The sequence below is a fragment of the Cotesia typhae genome, unplaced genomic scaffold (genome assembly GCF_013202065.1).
Source record: "Cotesia typhae breed Kobodo isofemale line unplaced genomic scaffold, CoteBio_Ctyphae contig_34, whole genome shotgun sequence".
Lineage (NCBI taxonomy): Eukaryota > Metazoa > Arthropoda > Insecta > Hymenoptera > Braconidae > Cotesia > Cotesia typhae.
In genome coordinates this window covers 1,246,221-1,271,228 of record NW_027423742.1, presented here as the reverse complement: position 1 = coordinate 1,271,228, position 25,008 = coordinate 1,246,221, and the positions used below count along the sequence as shown (strand labels likewise).

Genomic DNA, 25,008 nt, shown 5'->3' with positions numbered 1-25,008 from the left:
CAACTGATTTATTATCTACTTTTAACTAAATGATTTTAACAATTATTTTAACAATTACTTTCTGATTCTTATCAATGAATTCTTATCAATTATTTCCATTATTGTAATTGACACAAAATTAACTGATTTTACTCAAACTCAATTACCAGAGATCAAATTTTTCATGTGATACCAAAATCATGAAATAACAAACTGAAATAATTCCTAGTAAAATTAATCCAGATCCTGCCCACGTGTTTAATTAATAACCTGAATTAATTCCTGGTATTATTAACCAAATATTTAGCATTTTATTTCTGACTTGTTCTTCAATTTATACTTAATTTTAACCTGACTTTTATTCGGACTTTATTCTAATTAGTTTACTAAATTTTGTTCTTAACCATTTCGTTAATTATTCTTAATATTCAGTTAAATTAATTCTTAAATTTGGTTAAATTAATTACTTCAATTTTAGTTAAATTAATTCTTAATATTTTACTTAAATTTCATTATTTAAATTTTGATTAAACAACGAGTACTTAAATTTTGCTTCGACCAATTACTTGAATTTTGGTAAAATTAATTTATTAAATTTTTATTAAACTAATGATTGTGACCGAACGCGAAATAGCGATGACCTTCAGCCGACTTAAGGCCTGGCTGATGCCGCTTCACCGAGAAATTATTTAGACGTATTCATTGTACCTGAAGTTTCCTTGGGTTTTTTTGTCTAAAATCCCTCGACGCTATAACTCCTGGATTTCTCGTCTTTTCTCCAATTTTTCTTCTCGGTGAGATGTTGTTTTAGGTGGCACCGTCCTTGATCACCACTTTGTTGATATCTCCTCAGATAATATTTCTTTATAGAACATCAAATTGGCATTAGAATATTTCTTAAATTAATTAAACTTAATCGAGTTGACATTCGGCCTAGCACGCATTAAATTTATCAAGATTCATCGCTTCGTTCCACAAGAGCAAGTGAATAAAAATAATTACCTGACTTAAACCTTTTTGCGATGTTGTTACTTCGATCGTTCAATCACAATGAAAATTTTACCCAAAATTTGTTGGTGCATTTCTTCTTCACTCTGCTCTCCCCACTCTCACTACACCGACACTTCCACCTTGGGGACTCACTTAGGAGTCTAAAATTATGCCTACAAGGGTTTAAAATCACAGCACTCTGTGATCCGTCGGTAATTAGACGAGTGCAGGTAAAAGAGCTTAAATGGGTAACGATCACTCCGTTACAATGTACTTTATAAATAAAATACCAAAAACCCCAGAACCCAAATTGCGTTAGTTGCTGATGACACTGCTCGCTTCGTGGCCTCATGGTGTAAACAGAACGCAGTAACATTAACACAAGAACAACTAAGTAAAACCATAGAATTATTTAGTAAATGTAAAATTAAAATAAATGAAAAAAAAACAGAATGAATTATATTTAACGAAAGAGTAAAAACTTTAAGAAAAAAAGAATTAAACTTGAAGATTTAAACATATCAGTCAACAACCATGAAATTGAACCAAAGAATCATGTCAAATACTTAGGGGCAAAACTAGATAAGAAATTAACATTTAAAGAACATATAAGTTATGCATGTGAAAAAGCAAACAAAATAAAAGGTATCCTTCTTCCACTTATATGCAGAAATAGTAAACTAAGCTTAAAAATAAGTTAATATTATATAAAAGCTTCATAAAGCCAATTTTACTGTACGCGGCTCCAATGTGGAGTAACACATGTGATAGTAACTTGAGAAAAATTAAAATATTAGAGAATAACACACTTAGAATGATATGTAAAGCACCACCATGCACTAGCAATGAAGATCTACACAACAAACTAGAAATAAAAGAAACATATTTAGACTAGCTGTTACCCGCCCGCTTCACTGGGCATTTTATAAAATTGTATTTTTCGATCTAAAGTTAAAATTAGATTAGAGTCTTGTTTTGACTTTCATAAATTCCAAATTTTATCGAATAAGCATATACCTGATATTTATGAAATTATTCCAGCTAATATTCATTGTAACTTTCAATGTGCAATCACAATGATGTTTGCGTGGCCTTTTTTCAAAAATGAATAATAATTGACACGAAGAAAAAAATTTTAAATAAGAATTTGGAGTCTATGGGAGCTATAGCTTGGAAATTCAAAATTTTTATGTTAACACCCATTTTCTATAGTTGAAAAACGGGAATTTTTCATTATTAACGCCCCCGCAATCCTCTTTGGGGTAGAATATCGTAAAGTTCGTTCATAAATTATTTTTTCATCATTTACAGAAAATTCCTGCAAAATTTGGAGTCTGTTGGAGTTACAGCTTGAAAATTAAAAATTTTGATTGTTAATACCCACCCCGCAACCCTCTGTGAGGTGAGATATCGTAAAATTCGTGTATAGATTATTTCTACATCTCTTACAAAAGATTCCTACCAAAATTGGAGTTGATAGGAGCTACAGTTTAAAAACGGGAGTTTTTCATTTTTAACACCCCCATGAACCTTTTGGGGATGGAATTGCAACCCCTTTGGGGATGGAATTTCTTAAAATTCGTTCTTAGCTGACATGTACAGGGCAAAAATATAATTCCTACCAAATTTCAAGTTTCTAGGTCCGATGGTTCCCGGGATTTCGTGATGAGTCAATTTATCTATAGAACAGCTCCTATATATATATGGGGTATTCCATGCCAAATCGACCACTTTTGACCCCGACCCTTTTCGATTTGGCCGAAAGTTTTCCATCCTTTTCTACCCTATAAAAAACGGTTCTCAGAATTTTTTTGAATTTTTTTACCTAACTCCAAAAACGTTATGAATTTTTCAAAAAAATGGCTTTTTTATTTTCAAATAGCCATAATTTTTTCAAAACTAAACATTTAGGTACCTTTTTTTTTTTTTTAATTTTTGTTTTTAGATGTACTTTCCGATAAAAATATTAAAAAATTTTTGTAAGTCAATACATATGGAATTTTTCAGTTTTTGACAAAAATCAATGATTTTTCGAAGTTTGACATTTTTTTTTAATTTTTTTTTTTCTAAAATAAACTTTAATCAATTCCACAGTTATCTCTGTAGAACCCAGATTGGGCCGATTTCTCTTGCTATTTTTTTTATTCAATTGAAAAAATATTGTTAAATTTTCAAAAATGGAAAAAAAATTTTTTTTCATAAATTTTATTTATATAATGAGATAAATACAATTCAACGATTTCACGGCATTATATTCACAATTTAGAGGCTTCATCGATGACTGTATTTAGTAAGATTCAAATTTTAATATATCAATTAGATCGATAAACTAGGGATAACAATTATCGACTTACCTATAGCCAGTAAACTAGATGCTATAAGCTAGTATGTTTTGATTAAAAGTGCGGCTTTTTCATTTTGAGATCTAAAACATAACCTATAAATCTTTTGTGCAATCTAGTGTTTTATAAAAGATTGTCATTACATTTGTTGTATAAATAAATAATTTCTCTAGTTTATAAGCGCTTTTTTAATTTGTCTTTATGGCGTCAAAAAAGGTATTTGATCGGTGTTGTAATCCTTTTGAGTTGGAATCTCATTTTAAAAAAATTGGTTTACGTCCGGCGACTGATATTATGAAAGTAACGTTAGGATTAGATGATAATTATTTATTATGCAGTTCATGTCGAAAAAAAGCTTCAGAGTTAGTGAAGCAACAAACAAATGCTCGTAATGATCCTAGTGCTGATGTAAGTGACCGTGAAGACAACTATAGTGACAATAATGACAACAATGATCAGGCTGATAATGATAGTAATACAACTGCCATGGATCTCCCATTATCCTTATCATTCCGTAAGTTTTTTAAATTATTTATACGTTACTTGAATACATTTCTAGTAGCTATATGTTTCACTATTATTTTTAAGGTTCCATGTCATTTGATAGCGAACCCAAAGCATCACAATCAAGCTCAGGATCCCAAGTTAGCGCTGCAACTCAATTACCCGTAATAAACCATGCATTAGAATTGTTAAATCAATCACCGATTCCATCGAAGAAATTGAATGATAATCAATTTTTGAACAATAAAATAAATCGGGTATCCGACAGCTTTAAAAAGTTTTGCTTTCTTCTTCAGATGAAGAATCGATTGATGACGATGGTGAAAATTTTCGCTCTCTAATTAAAATGTTGTATGATAAATTCAACGATAAAGAAACTGATAAGTCTTTGAAAATACAAATTTTAACATTATTACCTGTAAAATGGAGTGAGAGACGTATTTGTGAAACTATGAATACATCAAGACATTTGTCAAGAGTAGCAAAAATTTGGTTGAAGAAACGGGTTTACTTTCTACACCTGAATCGAAATTAGGTATGGGTAGCGTAAAATCGATGTTTTAAATACACTTGAAAACTAAATTACTCAACATTTTTGTATAGGGAGGACAATTACTGATCAGGTAAAATTAAAAGTTGAAAATTTTTACAACGATGATGAGTATAGTGCTCAAATGCCCGGTATGAAAGACTTTGTATCAATTCGAAGTGATGATGGTAATCGGATACACGTCCAAAAAGACTTATCCTGTCTAACTTAAAAGAATTATACCAATGTTTCTGTGAAATAAATCCTACTGCGAGAATTGGATTTTCAAAATTCGCTTCTTTGCGACCAAAACATTGTGTGTTAGCAGGGGCAAGTGGAACACACACCATCTGCGTGTGTACGATTCATCAAAACGTGAAGTTAATGATGCTTGGTAATTATCAAATTAATTAATAATTATAAATGCGTGAATTTTAAGTTTACTAAATTACTGTTATTTTAGGTGCAAATATTTATTCTTTGACAAGGAACATAGCTAAGCCCATTAAACACTACAGCGATTACTTGAGCATGATTATATGTGAAAATCCATCTTTTCAGTGTTATTTAGGTGGATGTAAAAACTGTCCTGCGGTCGATGAGTTGAATAAAATTTTACTAAAATGTTTTGAGGACCGGGAAATCGAGAATATTACATATAAATATTGGATATCAAAACCGAGAAGTAGTTTAGAAACTATTATTAAGCCTACAGAAGAATTTGTGGAAAAATTTTGTAGTGAGTTAGAAATTCTTCTACCTCATTCGTTCATTGCTAAGGAGCAAGCCCAATTCTTGAAGACATTGAAAGAAACATTGAAACCAAACGAATACGTTATTATTTGTGATTTTGCAGAAAATTATGCCTTCATACTACAAAATGCGGCAGCTGGTTTCACACTGGAATAATAATCAGGCAACAGTTTTTCCAGTCGTTATTTATTATACAGTAAATAACAAACTTGAACACAAAAGTTTAGTAATTATCTCAGATTCTAACAAACATGATGCCGTTGCTGTTCATGTTTTCATCGAAATAATAACTGATTACGTGAAAAGTCTTCCTGAACGTTGTAACAAGATTTATTATTTTTCTGATGGAGCTCCTCAACAATTTAAAAACTTTAAAAACTTTGTAAATTTATATTACCACGAAGATGATATTGATATTCCTGCTGAATGGCATTTTTTGCGACTGCCCATGGGAAAGGTCCGTGTGATGGAATCGGTGGTATTCTCACACGACTTGCAGCGAGAGCAAGTCTCCAACTCGCGGTAGACAAACAAATAACGACACCAGAAGAACTTTTTGAATGGGCTTCTGCACCGGATAACTTGCCGAATATTATAGTGAAGTTTTCCCCAGAAGAAGATTATGACACAGCAGCAGTAAATGATTTAAATGATCGATTTTTGAAAACGAAACCGATTACAGGAACTCAACAACTACATTGTATAATTCCGGACAAAAATGGTTGTTTACTAGTTAAAAACTTTTCGAATTCGAATGAACACAGAATTTGTAAAATATTTAAACGACAGAGAGAAAAGTAATTAATTTTAGCTGCATCAATTATTGATCTTACTAATTACAGTCATCGATGAAGCCTCTAAATTGTGAATGTAATGCCGTAAAATCGTTGAATTGTATTTATCTCATTATATAAATAAAATTTATGAAAAAAAATTTTTTTTCCATTTTTGAAAATTTAACAATATTTTTTCAATTGAATAAAAAAAATAGCAAGAGAAATCGGCCCAATCTGAGTTCTACAGGGATAACTGTGGAATTGATTAAAGTTTATTTTAGAAAAAAAAAAATTAAAAAAAAAAATGTCGAACTTCGAAAAATCATTGATTTTTGTCAAAAACTGAAAAATTCCATATGTATTGACTTACAAAAATTTTTTAATATTTTTTATCGGAAAGTACATCTAAAAACAAAAATTAAAAAAAAAAAAAAGGTACCTAAATGTTTAGTTTTGAAAAAATTATGGCTATTTGAAAATAAAAAAGCCATTTTTTTGAAAAATTCATAACTTTTTTGGAGTTAGGTAAAAAAATTCAAAAAAATTCTGAGAACCGTTTTTTATAGGGTAGAAAAGGATGGAAAACTTTCGGCCAAATCGAAAAGGGTCGGGGTCAAAAGTGGTCGATTTGGCATGGAATACCCCATATATATATATAGGAGCTGTTCTATAGATAAATTGACTCATCACGAAATCCCGGGAACCATCGGACCTAGAAACTTGAAATTTGGTAGGAATTATATTTTTGCCCTGTACATGTCAGCTAAGAACGAATTTTAAGAAATTCCATCCCCAAAGGGGTTGCAATTCCATCCCCAAAAGGTTCATTGGGGTGTTAAAAATGAAAAACTCCCGTTTTTAAACTGTAGCTCCTATCAACTCCAATTTTGGTAGGAATCTTTTGTAAGAGATGTAGAAATAATCTATACACGAATTTTACGATATCTCACCTCACAGAGGGTTGCGGGGTGGGTATTAACAATCAAAATTTTTAATTTTCAAGCTGTAACTCCAACAGACTCCAAATTTTGCAGGAATTTTCTGTAAATGATGAAAAAATAATTTATGAACGAACTTTACGATATTCTACCCCAAAGAGGATTGCGGGGGCGTTAATAATGAAAAATTCCCGTTTTTCAACTATAGAAAATGGGTGTTAACATAAAAAATTTTGAATTTCCAAGCTATAGCTCCCATAGACTCCAAATTCTTATTTAAAATTTTTTTCTTCGTGTCAATTATTATTCATTTTTGAAAAAAAGGCCACGCAAACATCATTGTGATTGCACATTGAAAGTTACAATGAATATTAGCTGGAATAATTTCATAAATATCAGGTATATGCTTATTCGATAAAATTTGGAATTTATGAAAGTCAAAACAAGACTCTAATCTAATTTTAACTTTAGATCGAAAAATACAATTTTATAAAATGCCCAGTGAAGCGGGCGGGTAACAGCTAGTCTAAATATGTTTCTTTTATTTCTAGTTTGTTGTGTAGATCTTCATTGCTAGTGCATGGTGGTGCTTTACATATCATTCTAAGTGTGTTATTCTCTAATATTTTAATTTTTCTCAAGTTACTATCACATGTGTTACTCCACATTGGAGCCGCGTACAGTAAAATTGGCTTTATGAAGCTTTTATATAATATTAACTTATTTTTTAAGCTTAGTTTACTATTTCTGCATATAAGTGGAAGAAGGATACCTTTTATTTTGTTTGCTTTTTCACATGCATAACTTATATGTTCTTTAAATGTTAATTTCTTATCTAGTTTTGCCCCTAAGTATTTGACATGATTCTTTGGTTCAATTTCATGGTTGTTGACTGATATGTTTAAATCTTCAAGTTTAATTCTTTTTTTCTTAAAGTTTTTTACTCTTTCGTTAAATATAATTCATTCTGTTTTTTTTTCATTTATTTTAATTTTACATTTACTAAATAATTCTATGGTTTTACTTAGTTGTTCTTGTGTTAATGTTACTGCGTTCTGTTTACACCATGAGGCCACGAAGCGAGCAGTGTCATCAGCAACTAACGCAATTTGGGTTCTGGGGTTTTTTGGTATTTTATTTATAAAGTACATTGTAACGGAGTGATCGTTACCCATTTAAGCTCTTTTACCTGCACTCGTCTAATTACCGACGGATCACAGAGTGCTGTGATTTTAAACCCTTGTAGGCATAATTTTAGACTCCTAAGTGAGTCCCCAAGGTGGAAGTGTCGGTGTAGTGAGAGTGGGGAGAGCAGAGTGAAGAAGAAATGCACCAACAAATTTTGGGTAAAATTTTCATTGTGATTGAACGATCGAAGTAACAACATCGCAAAAAGGTTTAAGTCAGGTAATTATTTTTTATTCACTTGCTCTTGTGGAACGAAGCGATGAATCTTGATAAATTTAATGCGTGCTAGGCCGAATGTCAACTCGATTAAGTTTAATTAATTTAAGAAATATTCTAATGCCAATTTGATGTTCTATAAAGAAATATTATCTGAGGAGATATCAACAAAGTGGTGATCAAGGACGGTGCCACCTAAAACAACATCTCACCGAGAAGAAAAATTGGAGAAAAGACGAGAAATCCAGGAGTTATAGCGTCGAGGGATTTTAGACAAAAAAACCCAAGGAAACTTCAGGTACAATGAATACGTCTAAATAATTTCTCGGTGAAGCGGCATCAGCCAGGCCTTAAGTCGGCTGAAGGTCATCGCTATTTCGCGTTCGGTCACAATCATTAGTTTAATAAAAATTTAATAAATTAATTTTACCAAAATTCAAGTAATTGGTCGAAGCAAAATTTAAGTACTCGTTGTTTAATCAAAATTTAAATAATGAAATTTAAGTAAAATATTAAGAATTAATTTAACTAAAATTGAAGTAATTAATTTAACCAAATTTAAGAATTAATTTAACTGAATATTAAGAATAATTAACGAAATGGTTAAGAACAAAATTTAGTAAACTAATTAGAATAAAGTCCGAATAAAAGTCAGGTTAAAATTAAGTATAAATTGAAGAACAAGTCAGAAATAAAATGCTAAATATTTGGTTAATAATACCAGGAATTAATTCAGGTTATTAATTAAACACGTGGGCAGGATCTGGATTAATTTTACTAGGAATTATTTCAGTTTGTTATTTCATGATTTTGGTATCACATGAAAAATTTGATCTCTGGTAATTGAGTTTGAGTAAAATCAGTTAATTTTGTGTCAATTACAATAATGGAAATAATTGATAAGAATTCATTGATAAGAATCAGAAAGTAATTGTTAAAATAATTGTTAAAATCATTTAGTTAAAAGTAGATAATAAATCAGTTGTTAATTTCACTTGAAGAAAAATTCAACAAAAGTTTGGGAGAGGGTCCGCTATCTTGTCTCGAGCGAAAACGCTGAGTAAAGGACACACAAGGTCGAGACTAAAAATCTCAAGCCGTTATAAAGTGAATTTAATCTCCAAAATTAAAATAAAATAAATTCTAAGTTTCAAGTAACACAAAGAAAGTGAAATAAAGTAATTTAGTAAACATAAAATAAACTCAGTTATTCAGAGACAAATAAAATAATTTAGTTAAAATTAAATAAAATAAAATCAATTGACAAATTCTTAATTCGGAGATTAAAACTAAATAAATTAATTAGTTAACTCTGACAAAATGATTTGGACAAGATTGAAACAATTCAAGTAAGTGAAATAAATTACAAAATTCGGCAAAATGAAATTCGAAGAAAATAATTTATAAAATGAAATTAAATCAATTTCAATGAGACAGCCTTCAGTCAACGTTCGTACTAAGCAGGCGTATTTTTTGAACGCTCCGTTCTACGAGTGTATAGTGCTGTTATTAGTGTGCAAATATATTGTTAACTTCAACTGTTAGAAGAGTGTAATAATCCGTGAAACTACGCCTTTACATATAATCATATCTGTACAACGCGGTGAATCTCTGTACCAAGAGATTTATTAACCGTCCCAATGGTAGCTTCACGAAACTATACCCAAGCCCTCTTAACCGAAGACGTCCCGTCCAAAGAACAAGCCATCATCTTAGACTCTGTCGATGGTGTATAAATCCACGAATATGCAGTCGCATTAGGCAGCAAGATAGGACCAGAAAACATCCGACATCTCTCAAGGATCGCGAATAACCGCATTTGTATCTATCTGTCAACAAAGGAAGCGACCGACAACCTCATCGAAAACCACAAAACAGTAAAGGTGAGAGACACTGATATGTATATACGGCCTTTAATCTCTCGCAATAAAAGATTAATTTTGTCTAATGTTCCACCAATAATCCCCAACGACGTTATCATTGCCAAATTAAAGGAATCCAAAATTAATCCAGTCTCAAACATTTCAACGCTCCGTGCAGGATTAATCATTCCTGGATACCAGCATATACTAAGCTTTAGACGACAAGTATTTATTAAACCCGAAGAAGCTAACAACATTCCCACACTTTGGAAAATAGACTTTGAAGACACATCATATTACATATATCCCTCTCTTGACACAATGCTTTGTTTTAACTGTAAAGAGGAGGGGCATTTGGCGAAAGCCTATCCAACGAACACAAACCCCCAAACGGATGTAGATAAATGTTTAAACCTCCCGCTTAACTGACATGCAAGTCACCATACTTACCTGCAGTGGCCCTTTCGTAATTATGTTACTCAGGCGTCACCACTGTGGTTTTTTCGAAAAGTTGGTATAGAGAGATGAGGAAGGAGGGCTATGCTTTTCCTGTTTTGGTTTTGTTGGTTATCTTTTGATTGTTTTTTTTTTTTGAAAAGGATCGCTCTGATTTATTATGTTAATTCAATTAATTATAATTACTCTAACATTTCTCATAATTATTCTTTTCTAAGTTAATTACGTACATTTCAATAATTTTCTGTTATCATTTGCAATTCTCATCAGTTTATATTACAAATGAAGTAAATATTCAAGAACTAAATGAACACGTGCTGGACGCGTGCTCAAGCTTAAAATATTAATCTATAATTAATAAGTGAATCGATAATTAAACAACATTGTGTGTAAGGAAAGTGGTGTTATTTAATAAATAGTGTTATTTTTTATGAATATTTTTTTTTAATTGTATCTTGATTCACGCACACCAGGTCCTCTTATTACTCTCTCTTTCGCATATTTCTCCCAGGCAATTATCATAATTTAAACAATAAAACTAAAACGACAACGGCCTCACACTCTTCACACAAAGTTGTGGCCTCTCAAAAACCTAACTTCCCCTCTCTGCCATCTAGAACTCCAACTCTTATTGTGACAAACAACACCACAAGCCCACCCACGGACACCAACAATACAAACTCTCTCATCAAGTGACCAAGGTCGGATGGATCTTCGCAATCGTCCGTGCTGACCCAGGACCAATTATTCACAAAACCTAAAACCACCGAACAAACAAGACTAGCTAAAAAAGTTAATCCAGATCCTCAAAGTCTTTCCTTACCACCTTCAATCGAAGTGGAAATGCAAAGTACTCCTGCTGATTTCCCGCACTCGTATATACAACTAGCTAATTTCCTAGAAGATGCGCCTAAAGTCAAATGTATTGAAGAACTCTTAGCAAAACACAATTTCAGAGCAGCTGATACTGTTGTGATGCTAAGAAAGCTGTATCTCCATCTCGAGAACCGAAAACAAAAACATCGCTTCACCCGAGTTATCAACAGAATCGAAGGAAATCTTATTGATGAAATTTCTTCACAAAGCTCATGCGGCTCCATTAGCAACTTGATGGATCTAGAGGAGACAATATCCGACTTGGCTCCAACAGACTCGCAAGGATCAATCTAACTACTACTCAAACTCCGATATTCTTAACCCCCTGGCTTTCTGTAATATTACCTAACCTCAATGCTTATCTTACAGTGGAATATGAACGGCTTCTTTGCGAAAAAAGAATTCCTTGAACTTTTAATAAAAGAATCTGATTATGACTGTATTTGCCTACAAGAAACCAATTTCAAAAAAAACTTCTGCGCATCCATCCGCGGATACCAGGCGGTGCATAATAATCCTCCTCGAGGAGAGCCAGCGGAGGAATAGCAATCTACATTAAGGACAAATTAATCTCAGAAACGCTCCATCTTAACATTCATCTAGAAGCAACAGCCGTGAGATTGCGAGCAGCTCACTCATTCACTATCTGCAACATTTACCTACCAAACAGCAGATCATTGAATAAGAATGAACTACTGGACTTAGTCCACCAACTGCCCACACCATTCATCATTTGCGGTGATTTTAATCGTCATAACTCATTATGGGGATCTGAAAGTACAGATAGTCGAGGCAAAATCATAGAAAGTTGGTACAACGAGCTTGACACGGTTGTTCTCCTCAATAATGGGTCAAGCACTCACTTTGACGTTAAATCAGCTAAACAAAGTTCCATTGACCTCTCATTTGCTTCATCTACCATCGCAAGTGACCTCGAATGGACCGCCCGTGAAGACAACTTCAGTAGTGACCACTACCCGATTGAAATCGACTTCCAAAGGATTAATAACGAGGCATCATTCCTTCCCCAAAAATGGTTAATAAAAAATGCTCACTGGAATCTCTATTACAACATTCTTATCGGCAAGAAACAGTCTCTCCCTGAGCCTTCGTCTTTCATCAACATGACAGCTAACGAGATCATTACACCCTTTATTGATGCCGTATCCGCAGCAGCCAACGATTCCATCCCCAAATCATCGGGGGTAAAGCGCCAAAAAACTGTACCATGGTGGAACCCAGAATGCCAAACCGCAATCAAAGCCTCTAAAAAAGCATTTCGTAATTACAAAAAGAATCCTACCGAAGAGAGCATGATAGCGTTCAAAAAAAGCCGAGCTGTGGCTTGCCGTACCGTAAAATCAAGTAAAAAAGACTGCTGGAACAACTTTATCTCTACAATAAATGATCAAACACCCCCAGCAACTGTATGGAACAAAATCAGACGTATTTCTGGTAAGCATTCTCCCCTTCACACACCGACCATCACGGACTCTAATGGCGAAATAATTGACGACACCCAGGAAACTGCCAACTTCCTGGCAGAAGCATTCGCATCAAATTCCAAAAGTCCCAATCAAAGCAAAAATGAGTGCTACACCATACCCAAGCCACCTCTGGAAGATGAACCAGCATACAATCCCGACCCTATCAACAACCCCTTCACTATCCATGAACTACTGCAAGCTATCTCCAAGTGTCATAACTCTAGCCCTGGACCCGACGGTATTCCAAACGGTTTCATCAAGAATCTCCCCCAGGCTTACCTCGAGTACCTATTGGCAATCTACAATCACCTTTGGAAGTCACACTCTTTTCCCGATCAGTGGAAAGAAGCCACGGTTATTCCAATCCTGAAGCCATATAAAGACCGTACGAAAACATCGAACTACAGACCGATTTCGCTCACCTGCAATCTCTGTAAATTATAGGAAAAAATGATCTGCCAGCGAATCAAATGGCGACTCGAAAAAGAGGGATTGCTCTCACCCCATCAGTACGGATCACGTAATTTCAGGTCTACCATCGACTACCTAGTCAGCATCGAAGCTGATATCTGCGAGGCCCTTGCAGACAATGCTCACCTCCTCATGGTGTCTTTAGACATAGAGAAAGCGTACGAGATAACATGGATTCCCAAAGTTATAGAGATTATGATATCGCTAGGATTTTCGGGCAATCTTATAGCCTTTATTACCAACTTCCTAACCCACCGTAGCATGAAAGTAAGGATCAATGGAACCCTTTCCAACCTAGTCTCCATCAGCGGATTACCTCAAGGTTCAGTACTCAGCGTCATTCTCTTCATAGTCACAATCAACCATGCCCTACAAGTCGTACAGTCTCCACTTCGTGGGCGCCTGTTCGTCGATCACTATTCATTAACGTGTTGGGGAAAAAACATCGAGTTCACCTTCCACATTGTTCAACAAGCTCTGAACAACCTTCAAACTTGGGCAGAAAGCTGCGGCTTTACATTTTCACTGACTAAATCGGAGTATATGATAGTCGGAAACCATAGCAAACCAAAAAAAAAGAATCTCCAACACTATTTAAATAACCAACCTCTACAGAAACCGGATGCAATTAAAATTCTGGGACTTACGATCGATCAAAAACTCACATGGAAGGCCCATGTCGAAACCTTGAAAAACGATTGCCAAAATCGCTTACGTATTATAAAGGTCTTGGCAGGAAAGAAATGGGGAAGCAGCACCGAAGCCCTATTAAGAATATACCGAAGTCTCATCAGACCGAAGTTCGACTATAGGGCCATACTTTATGATTCAGCTAGCCCCTCGCTGTTAAACAAACTTCAAACCGTCACAAACTCTACATGCCGTATCTGCCTTGGAGCCTTCAGAACTAGCCCGACTTACAGCCTACTTGCGGAAGCTGAAGAACTCCCTCTATCTATCAGAAGGAAAGAACTTTGTCTTAAATATGCCCTCTCTATATCCACGACACCTAAAAACCCTGCATTTCACTGTATCTATACAAACGCTGCACCCAATCACTTCCTCGAAAGCTCTACACCTCAACCAGTCAGGATTCGAATATCACAATACTGTGCAGAACTTGGAATTACTCTACCAACTGTATATAAACGTTCTCTAGGGTTCCATCCTCCGTGGCATTCCTTAGATATCCCCGTAAATATGGAACTCATCGACCATGATCGCCTAACAATAAAGCCAGAGACCTTGAGATTACTCTTTTGCGAGCTCCGTGAGAAATGTGCACCCTGTGTCGAATACTACACCGATGGTTCCGTTATCAATGGAAAAGCGGGATATGCAGTAGTTTCCAACTCTAACACAATAACGACAAGACTAGCAAGCGACGATAACTCCATCTTTACATGTGAAGCAGCGGCGATTTTACATACACTCGAAATAATCGAAGAGCGACAAGATACCGCAAAGAGCATCATCTTCTCTGACTCAATGTCTTCCTTAAGGGCTATTAAAAACCAGTTTAATAGCCAGATAATTAAAAAAGTTATCTCTTTCCTCAAGAATATATCTTTGTTCCAATTAATATAAATTTTGTCTTTTCATGTAGTCGCTAATGACCTAGATGTCACAAAGCGACTTGTAAATAAATACAATAATAAATAAATAAATAACAATTTCAATGAAAATAATTAAGAAACATTATATAATAAAATTTGGCGAAAATAAAATCGACAAAGAGAAAATTAAAATTGTAAGATACTAGGGCGTAACGAATATTTTGTCGGCAGATTATTAAGACCTCTGTCGTCAGATTTTAATCTATTCATACAAGATACGAATACCTCTTGATATTAAATATTTATTGTTATATTGTTAAGAACACGGTAGTAAATTAGTTAAGAATTTTAAAAAGGAAATTAACCTCGTTAGGAATTTGGATTAAGAATGAATGGAAAATTTATTCAAGAGGAAATTTGTTAATTAAAACTTAATTTGGATTTAGAAAATTTATTAATCAGATTTAATTTGAAAAGTAAAAGTAAATAATGATCTTAGAAAATAATTAACAAAGTATGGAAAGGTTAATTAATGTGTTTGAATGATAATAATTTTATTGTGGTTGCGTGTGGAAAATAATGAAACTATGAAACTACAAAAATGTGAAATATGGAAAATTGTGAAATATGGAAAATTATGGAAATATGGAAAATGGTGGAAAATAATTAGAAACTGCGGTACGGTCGCTCCATAAGAGGGTATCGTTGGGAATAAGTAACTATGATAGAAACCGCGGTATGGTCACTCCATAAGAGGGTATCGTCGGGATTAGGAACTATGATAGGAAACCGTCGTCCAAACGGGAATAGGACTTAGTGTTAGGTGTTAATTAATTGTAAGGGGAATATTATTGTCATGGGGTTGGTTAAATAAAATTTCTTATAAAATGAATTTCTTTGATAATTTCTGTTTCCTTTCCAGCAATCTCTCACGACCCTGCAGAACTTACTCCATGCTCTGGTCCAGTTTCTGGATACTGTGTCTAAAAATTCAGTGGCGCCCTAAATAAATTAAGGGGTGAGCAAAGAGAACGAGTGAAATTTGTCAAAAGAGTCTCATCCGTTTTAACATGAAGAGTATTGGGCCGAGGATTGATCCTTGGGGAACTCCTGCAACTATGCTTTGTTTTCGTGAAGTTATACCGTTTACTACTACTTTAATATGTCTATTTGTTAGGTATTTGTTGATCAATTTCATCAAGTATTTAGGAAAATTTAGTTCTAATAGAATGTATATTAAGCCCCTGTGCCAGACGGTATCAAAAGCTTTTTCTATATCAATTAGTACGATTGCTGTGGATTTCTTTAAATTAAAATGATTTGAAATATATGCTGTAATTCTTACAAGTTGATAAATTGTACTTCTTTTTTCCTTGAAGCCAAATTGTTCACCTATGAGTAAATTTTTTTCTTTTTCAAAAGTTTTTATTCTGTTTAGAATGATGATTTCAAAAATTTTACTTAAGGATGATAATGAGCTAATGGGTCTGTAATTTTGTGGAAATTATTTGTCTTTTTCTGGCTTTTAAAAAGCCAAGACATTCGCTGTCTTCCATTCGTTCGGAAAATATGATATTTGTAAACACCTGTTGTAAATGTATGTTAATTGAAATAAGGCTTTTTTCGGTAAGTTTTTTAAAGCAATGTTTTGGATGGGGTCTGGACCAGAAGCTTTTCTCGGCTTCGTACTTTTAATGGCTTTGGCTATTTCGCTTGCGGTTGTGAGTATTATTTCATCTGTATTTATTGTGTTCTTTAAAAAGTTACTGTATGCGTTATTTACTATTTCTTCTGTCTCTTCATCGCCATCATCTTCAGTGATATGATAGACTGACTCAAAATGTTCAGCAAGGACGTTTGCTTTGTCGTAATCAGAGAAAACAAGTCCAGTTCGTCCGTGTAAAGTTGGCATACTGGTATCAGACTTTTTTGTAATGATTTTGCTGTTTGCTACAGAGTATTATTGCTAATTTTTAGATTTTCTAATTTTTTATCCCAGGATTCGTTATTGTGTTTTTTTAATAGCTATTTTGATATCCTTAGAAAGTTGATTTCTCAGCCTTCTAAAGACATTCCGGCCTGTTTTTTGGGAAGCTCGTCTTATTTTGTTTCTTTCTTCAATTAATTTCACTATTTCATCAGTGAGCGGTTTGTATTGACTATTGTAATTTATTTTAGGAATAGTTTCTTCTAATGCATTGCTGATAGTTTCAGTGAGATATGCGACTTCGATATCTATGTTAATTGGTGTTTTGAATTGTCTACTTAAATTTAAGTTGGAATTTATCATTTGTCTGTATTGCGGTCAGTCAGCTTTTTTGTAATTTAGTTTAGGTGTTCTGGTTAAAGTGATATTTTGTCGTAGTTCTAGGTTTAATATTATTGGTAGATGGTCGGAGTCAAGTTCGTTTATTGCATCTATTTTACTGGTGTTTTTAAATATCGCGAAATTTACTGTTGATGGTATCCACCATTAGTTGGATACAATATAAAGTTATCTGGTGCATCGTTCTCATTGCATTTTTCTTCTTCACTGTCGTTGTTGTGCACACCTTGCTTTCTTCTTCTTTTGCGAGAGATTTTCATAAAACCATCGGAGTCCGTCATCTCGGTGTTGGCGGCAGGTCTCATAGTTGAATATCTGCTGAGAATCTTGGTATAACGTTGCGTTGAGGTTTTAAGTTACTGAGTATAGATGTGTTCGGTTCGACGGATGAAGCTCGAATCTTGTCTTATCATGATCATTATCTGTCTATCACTGTGTCACAGCTTTTGACGCTACGGTTTTTAAAGGTATCGAGTTGAAAGAGGGAAAAAAAAGGCGGCTGCCAATCAAAATTTGGGATTGATTTCCCTCCACTACGTATTTGAAGTGAGGACTGGCTACTCTAAGAGATTGGCCCGCTACCTTCCACTCAATAGTTCGGAGAATTGGAGGCAGTGAAGCAATAGAAAACGTTTATTAGTCCCCACAAACTTCAATAATGTTGGTGACTGTTTACTATGATCTTTTTAGTAGATTTCATAGAAATCTAACTATTGGATTGGTCCTCATGACGGAACTATAGAAAAATTTCGTTATTTTCTGACTTAACTCGACGAGCTGAGTCAGAAAATCCATATGGTTCCAAAGTTTACATATGTACACACACACACACACACACACACACACACACACACACATATATATATATATATATATATATATATATATATATATATATATATATATATATATATATATATATATATATATATATATATATATATATATATATATATATATATATATATATATATATATATATATATATATATATATATATATATATATATATATATATATATATATATATATATATATATATATATATATATATATATATATATATATATATAGGTGGGTCAAAAAAAAATCAACTATTTTTTTTTTTTTACAATTAATACGGAAAAATGGGTTACTAGGCACCTTAAAAAAATTCTCACCAAATATGAACTCTTAATTTTAATAGGAAGATCCTCCGCGTCGCAGTTTTTCATTTTTTCTCAGTCCAATAGAAAAAAATTCATTCCTCATCATTAATTGGTCGTACAGAAAAAATTTTTTTAAGAATTTTGTAGGAAATTTAATGCTCTACAAAAAAGTTATCTTATATTTTTTCCGTAAACCTCACGATTTCACTAATATTGAAGATTTAAGATTGATTATTTTAAGTCAAATGTCACTTTTGTTTATGAATTTTATAACTCGACAAGAAATGGCTATTATTGAATGGGCAATAGAAATTTTTGTAGCAAATTAACTGCTCTATAAAAATGGTATCTTACGTTTTGGCGATTAAATTAATCGTTCAAAAGATATTCATCATCAAACTTTCATGTATATCGATTTTAAGAGTTTTTGATTAAATAATAGAAAAATTTCAATTTAATCTATCAGTTTTGAGAAAATTTCATTCTTTGTCTTTAATGTAAGTATTATTTGAATTTTGTTTTCAAAATTTTTATTCAATAATTCCAAACTTTTTATTTTTCATCATTAGAAATCACGATCATGTTGTTTTTTTATAACGTCTTCAAAACGTCTTAAAAAATTTTCCACTACAGCTGTATATTGTCCTTGGGAAAATTTCTTCTGTAGAGAATTTTGTTTTGTATTCTATTTACTCTGTTTCCCTTGTGAACTAGCGCCACCTACATTTTTCTTTATAGTTATATTGTTTTTATTTGTTTACATTTTCTACAGCATTTCTAGTGTTTCCACAAGTTATGATCTTGTATATGTGATAAAACGATTAAATATTTACAAATTTTGCGGTCACTGCATAAATTTATATATTTATCGAAAATATGAATAAGGAAATTCATTTGATCGGAAAACCCATGCAAAAAATTTCAGAACGTAAGTTGCCAACAGTGAAAGAGGTTATGAGCGTTTTTTTTTATCAGCTCAAAGTGTTAAAATGTTCTATCAAACAAAGTGCTAAAAATGCAACTGATCAAGTTATTGAACTATGGAAAAACAACCAGATTCCGACTAGTGGATCAACTAATGTAATACAAAAAATTCTTCGCTATCATAACCGATGGTTGAAATTGCAAAAATCTTTTGTGCGATTTTGTGCGAAAATCATCAGCCCAAAACAAAAATGTAATAATATTTCAGAATGAAATCAAATCATTATTTGATATTGTAGATCATAAATCAATAAAACTGCTTGATAATGATATTCGTGAACTATATTCAAATCAAAAAAAGTGATACCCGGAAAGAAATTCTTTCAAATAACCCAAATAAATTAAACAGTACTATGAATACGATGGAAGTAGATGAAAGTCGTGAGTATTTACAACATTTAATTATTATAAATTTTAATCAGAATTGAAAATAAATTAAATTGATTATAAATTATGAATAATAAAGTATATTATTGTTTTTCTAATTAATTATATCACAAATTTCAATATGTTCGTAGATGAAAAATAAAAAACTCTTTGTGTTCCTTATTTGATGTCAAAATGAATGAGTTCCATATTTTTGCTTCCATTAATTAAATAACAACGCTTATTTTAGATTTGAATCAACCCTCAACCAGCCATGAGATTGTTCGAAGTGAGGAATTAGAGTCATCTTCAACCCTTACATTAAGTCAAGCTACAAATTTCGGTTCAGATTTAGAGTATGTGCCTCAAATACCGACAACACGAGCAAAAATAAATATTCTAACTCCAGAGTTTATCTCAGCGCTCGACAGAGCTAATGTTAGTAGTAGAAATGCGATGTTCATTATTGCTCCAGTTCTATCAAGTGTTGGTGTTAATGTAGAAGAAACAACTCTTAGTTATCGAACAATTCAACGAACTCGCATGCTCTTACGAAAAGACATTGCTATAGGACTAAAAGATAACTTCAAAGCTCATGATAAATATGTCGTGCATTGGGATGGGGAAATACTGAATGACATTTCTGAATCGAAATTTGTGGATCGATTACCGATTATTTTGACTGCTTTTGGTACTGAGCAGTTACTTGGAGTTCCAAAAATGAATAGTGGATCGGCAGAAAATCAAACAGCAACCATCTTGTCAACGTTAAATCAATGGGGTATATTAGTTACATCAAGGCGATGTGTTTTGACACGACTGCGGTTAATACGGGTAACTAATCAATGATAAAATATTTAAAAGAAAATTATATTTTCATCGTTCTAGTTGAATTGTTTTCATACATTAATTAAATTTTCGACACGTGCCCATTAGTTATAATTCTTTATTTATTTATAGATTTTAAATATGCGTTACAATTTTTATTAAATACAGAACTTAAAGTGTAATTATCTAATTTTACTATACAGGAATCCATCATGGTACATGTAAAGAAATTGAAAAGGCCTTAGGAAAAGAATTAATTTGGTTACCATGTCGCCATCATATTTATGAGATCATTTTAAGGAGTGCATTCGAAGTCTATTGGCCAGTATCATCCGGACCAAATGTTCCAATATTTGGCAGATTCAAAAAATTTTGGGATACATTCGATAAAACGAAGTATAAATCTGGTGTTGAAGATAATATTGTTGCTAATATTATTACGAATGAAAAAAATAATCTATCTTCATTTATTAAGCGATACTTACAGGTATTATTTAAATACAATTTTAAGTGTAGAGGATAATTTTTGATTTTTTACGAATAATTGATTACTTTTGGTAGTTATCGCAACCCCGAGATGACTATAAAGAAATATTGGAAATGTCATTAATTTTTCTGGGAGAAATGCCACGAGAGCAAGTTTTCTTCAAGCGTCCTGGTGCAGTTCATCATGCAAGATGGATGGCAAAGGCAATTTATTGCCTAAAAATGTTTATTTTTAGAGATGAATTTGACCTTTCTAAGAAAGAATTGGATGGTCTTCGACAATTTTGTATTTTCATAGTTATGGTGTATGTAAAAGCTTGGTTTTCATCAACTTCTGCGACTTCTGCTGCTAATCACGACTTAGAGTTTATGAAAAATTTAATTGAGTACAGTAAAATTAATTCTTTAATTTCCTTGGCTACATGTGAAAAAATGACTTCACATTTATGGTACTTAAGTGATGAACTTGCTATTTTATCACTTTTTGATGATACCGTTCCATTAAACATAAAGAAGAATATTGTCGAAGCTGTTAAGACTCGCGAAGGTACAGATTCTAAAGCAAGAAGATTTATTATTGATAGAAAAAATTTACATTTAATTCTGCAAAAATATAAGTGACTTTGTTTCTAAGAAGTCATTAAAACTTTTTGAGATCTTTGATCTGCCGTATGATTTTCTTGACAAAAATATTGATTTATGGTCTACTGATGAGAGTTATAATGAAAATAAAGAATTTTTCGCACAATTGAAAGTTGTTAATGATGTGGCAGAGCGAGGTGTCGCATTAGTAAGTGAATATAACCAATGCTTAACGAAAGACGAAGAGCAATTTCAATTTTTATTGCAAGTTGTGAAAGAGCATCGAAAAAACTACCCTACTTGCAACAAAAATTGTTTGAAAATAAATAGCTCAGTTGAAAATTGAAATAAAATACTTTCTTATAACTAATTGGACATTTTTTTCTCTAAAACTGAAATCATAATATATTTATAATGAAAACTTTGCTTTTTTATTGATAAATGATTAACTAAGCGATAAATAATGTACAATTTATTTTTTTAAATGTAGATAAAAATACTTACACATAAAAAAAAAGCTTGAAAAACATTTTGAAGTTTCTCAGTTGATGAAAAAAAATTTTTTTCATGTAAATTTTCTCAACACTGATAGATTAAATTGAAATTTTTCGATTATTTAATCAAAAACTCTTAAAATCGATATACATGAAAGTTTGATGATGAATATCTTTTGAAGGATTAATTTAATCGCCATTTTTATAGAGCAGTTAATTTGCTACAAAAATTTCTATTGCCCATTCAATAACAGCCATTTCTTGTCGAGTAATAAAATTCATAATCAAAAGTGACATTTGACTTAAAATAATCAATCTTAAATCTTCAATATTAGTGAAATGGTGAGGTTTACGAAAAAAAACATAAGATACCTTTTTTGTAGAGCATTCAATTTCCTACAAAATTCTTAAAAAAATTTTTTCTGTACGACCAATTAATGATGAGGAATGAATTTTTTTCTATTGGACTGAGAAAAAAATGAAAAACTGCGACGCGGAGGATCTTCCTATTAAAATTAAGAGTTCATATTTGGTGAGAATTTTTTTAAGGTGCCTAGTAACCCATTTTTCCGTATTAATTGTAAAAAAAAAATAGTTGATTTTTTTGACCCACCCTAATATATATACAGGGTGTCTCTGAAGTGGCGGGAGTAATTGTTGGGGTCGATAGAGAAAAAAATACTGAATCGAAAGTTCCTGAGCCAAAAATTTTTTTGGGCCATAGAATTTGAGTTATGAATTAAAAACGATAGCCAATCAGAAGCGCGCTATTCGAGAAATGAAAATGAGCGGGGAAGTAGAGGAGACGCGAGAGTGAGATGCTGCAATAGCAGCTTACTCGCTCACACAAAGCCGAGCATGAGAGGGGATTGTGACGCTATGAGCCGAGTACGTAAGTGTGAATGAGTGGATGTATGAGGTCGCAAGCGGACGGCTTAATGTATGAGTGTGTGTCCGTGTATCGCAGCATTATTGGAGGCGTTGTAACGCTGAATTAAAGCTAACCGGGTACTCTAAGACAGAGGAAAAAATTTTAATTTTTATTTTTATTCGAAAAAAATTTAATAAAAAAAAAAAAAGGCCCAAGATTTAACCAGACCCACAGAAACGGAGAGTAAATTTTTAATTCTCATTTATTTTGCTGGGGATTATTTTCAAATACAAAAAAAAAAAAAAGGCTAAGATTCAACTGGAATCCAAAAAGAGATGGATGAAAAAATTTTATTTTTATTTTTAATCAGCAAAATTATTTTTCTTTAAAAAGAGCCCAATCTCGACTGGAGCAAGAAAAAATGATTGAAAAATTTTATTATTAATTTTCAATCAACAAAATTATTATAAAAAAATAAATGGGCCCAAGTCTCAACCGGACCCAAACAAACGGATAAAAATTTTTATTACTTACTTAATTTGCTGGAAATTATCTTTAAAAACGAAAAAAATGCCCAAGACTCGATCGGATCCAAAAAAATAACAGTACAAAAATTTTTTCCTTATTTTCAATCAGCAAAATTGTTTCTTTTAAAAAAAGGGCCCAATCTCGACTGGAGCAAAAAAATGATTAAAAAATTTTATTATTAATTTTCAATCAACAAAATTATTTAAAAAAAAATAGTCCGCAGACTCAACCGGACCCAAACAAACAGATAGATAGTTTTAATTACTTATTTATTTTGATGGGAATTATTTTAAAAAACGAAGAAAATCGCCCAAGACCCGACCGGACCCAAAAAAAAAAATAAATTGAAAAATTTTGTTTTCATTTTCAATCAGCCAAATTAATTTCTTTTCGAAACAAGGCCCAATCTCAAACAGACTAAGAGAAACTAATTAAAAAATTTTATTTTTTATTATTAATCAAATATTATTTAAAAAAAGAAAATAAGCCACAGACTTAACCGGACTTAAACAAACGGATAGAAAATTTTTATTACTTACTTAATTTGCTGGAAATTTGCTGGACCCAGAAAAAATGATCCAAAAATTTTATTTTTTTATTGTTGATCATCAAAACTAATTAAAAAAACAAATGAGGCCCTAGACTCAACTGGACCCAAACAAACGGATAAATAATTTTTATTACTTATTTATTTTGCAGGAAATTATTTTTGAAAACGATAAAAATGCCTAGACTCGACCAGACCCGAAATAAAATAAATTGAAAATCTTTGTTTTTCTATTTTTAATCAGCAAAATTATTTTCCTTTGAAAAAGGGCCTGATCTCGACTGGAGCAAGAAAAAATAATTGAAAAGTTTTATAATGAATTTTTAATCAACAAAATTTTTTAAAAAAAGAAAATAGGCCCCAGACTTAACTGGACCCAAACAAACGGAAAGAAAACTTTTATTCCTGTTTTTTTTGTTGGGAATTATTTTTCGAAACAAAAAAAATTGCCCAAGACTCGACCGGACCCGAAAAAAGATAAATCGAAAAATTTTATTTCTAAATATTAATTAACTAAATTATTAAGAAAAAAAAAAAATAGACCCAAGACGCAGCAGGACCCAAATAAACGGATAGAAATTTTTATTACTTGATCACCAAGATTAATTTTCCTTGAAAAGAAAGGCCCAATCTCAAACAGACTTCGAATAACTGATTGAAAAATTTTATTATCAATTATTAATTAACAACATTATTCTTAAAAAAAAATTAATAGGCCCCAGACTCAATCGGACCCAAACAAACGGATCGAAAACTTTTATTTCCCATTCATTTTGCTAGGAATTATTTTTAAAAACGAAAAAATGCCCAAGACTCGACCAGAGCCAAGAATAGAAGAATGCAAAAAAATTTATTTTCTCTTTTCAATAACAAACAAAAATTTATTGAACAAAAATCAGCCTAATCTTGACAAGACGATAAAAAA

General features: G+C 32.2%; 2 protein-coding genes across 2 annotated transcripts in view; one reads left to right on the top strand and one right to left on the bottom strand.

Moving 5' to 3' along the window:
- The window catches only part of LOC141526507 (uncharacterized), a 1,028,588-nt gene that overhangs the window by 179,489 nt on the left and 824,091 nt on the right, over positions 1–25,008 (bottom strand). The window lies entirely within an intron of this gene.
- Positions 3,201–4,156, top strand: LOC141526488 (uncharacterized). The gene is made up of 2 exons (XM_074241523.1): positions 3,201–3,825; positions 3,900–4,156. Exons 1-2 carry the CDS (start codon positions 3,513–3,515, stop codon positions 4,154–4,156), a joined length of 570 nt encoding a protein of 189 aa, XP_074097624.1. The 5' UTR covers positions 3,201–3,512.

Excerpts from the sequence above, each read along its gene's own strand:
- LOC141526488 (XM_074241523.1), top strand. The coding sequence starts at position 3,513 with ATGGCGTCAAAAAAGGTATTTGATCGGTGTTGTAATCCTTTTGAGTTG. Across the intron at positions 3,826-3,899 it reads CCCATTATCCTTATCATTCC|GTTCCATGTCATTTGATAGC; the intron begins GTAAGTTTTTTA and ends ATTATTTTTAAG.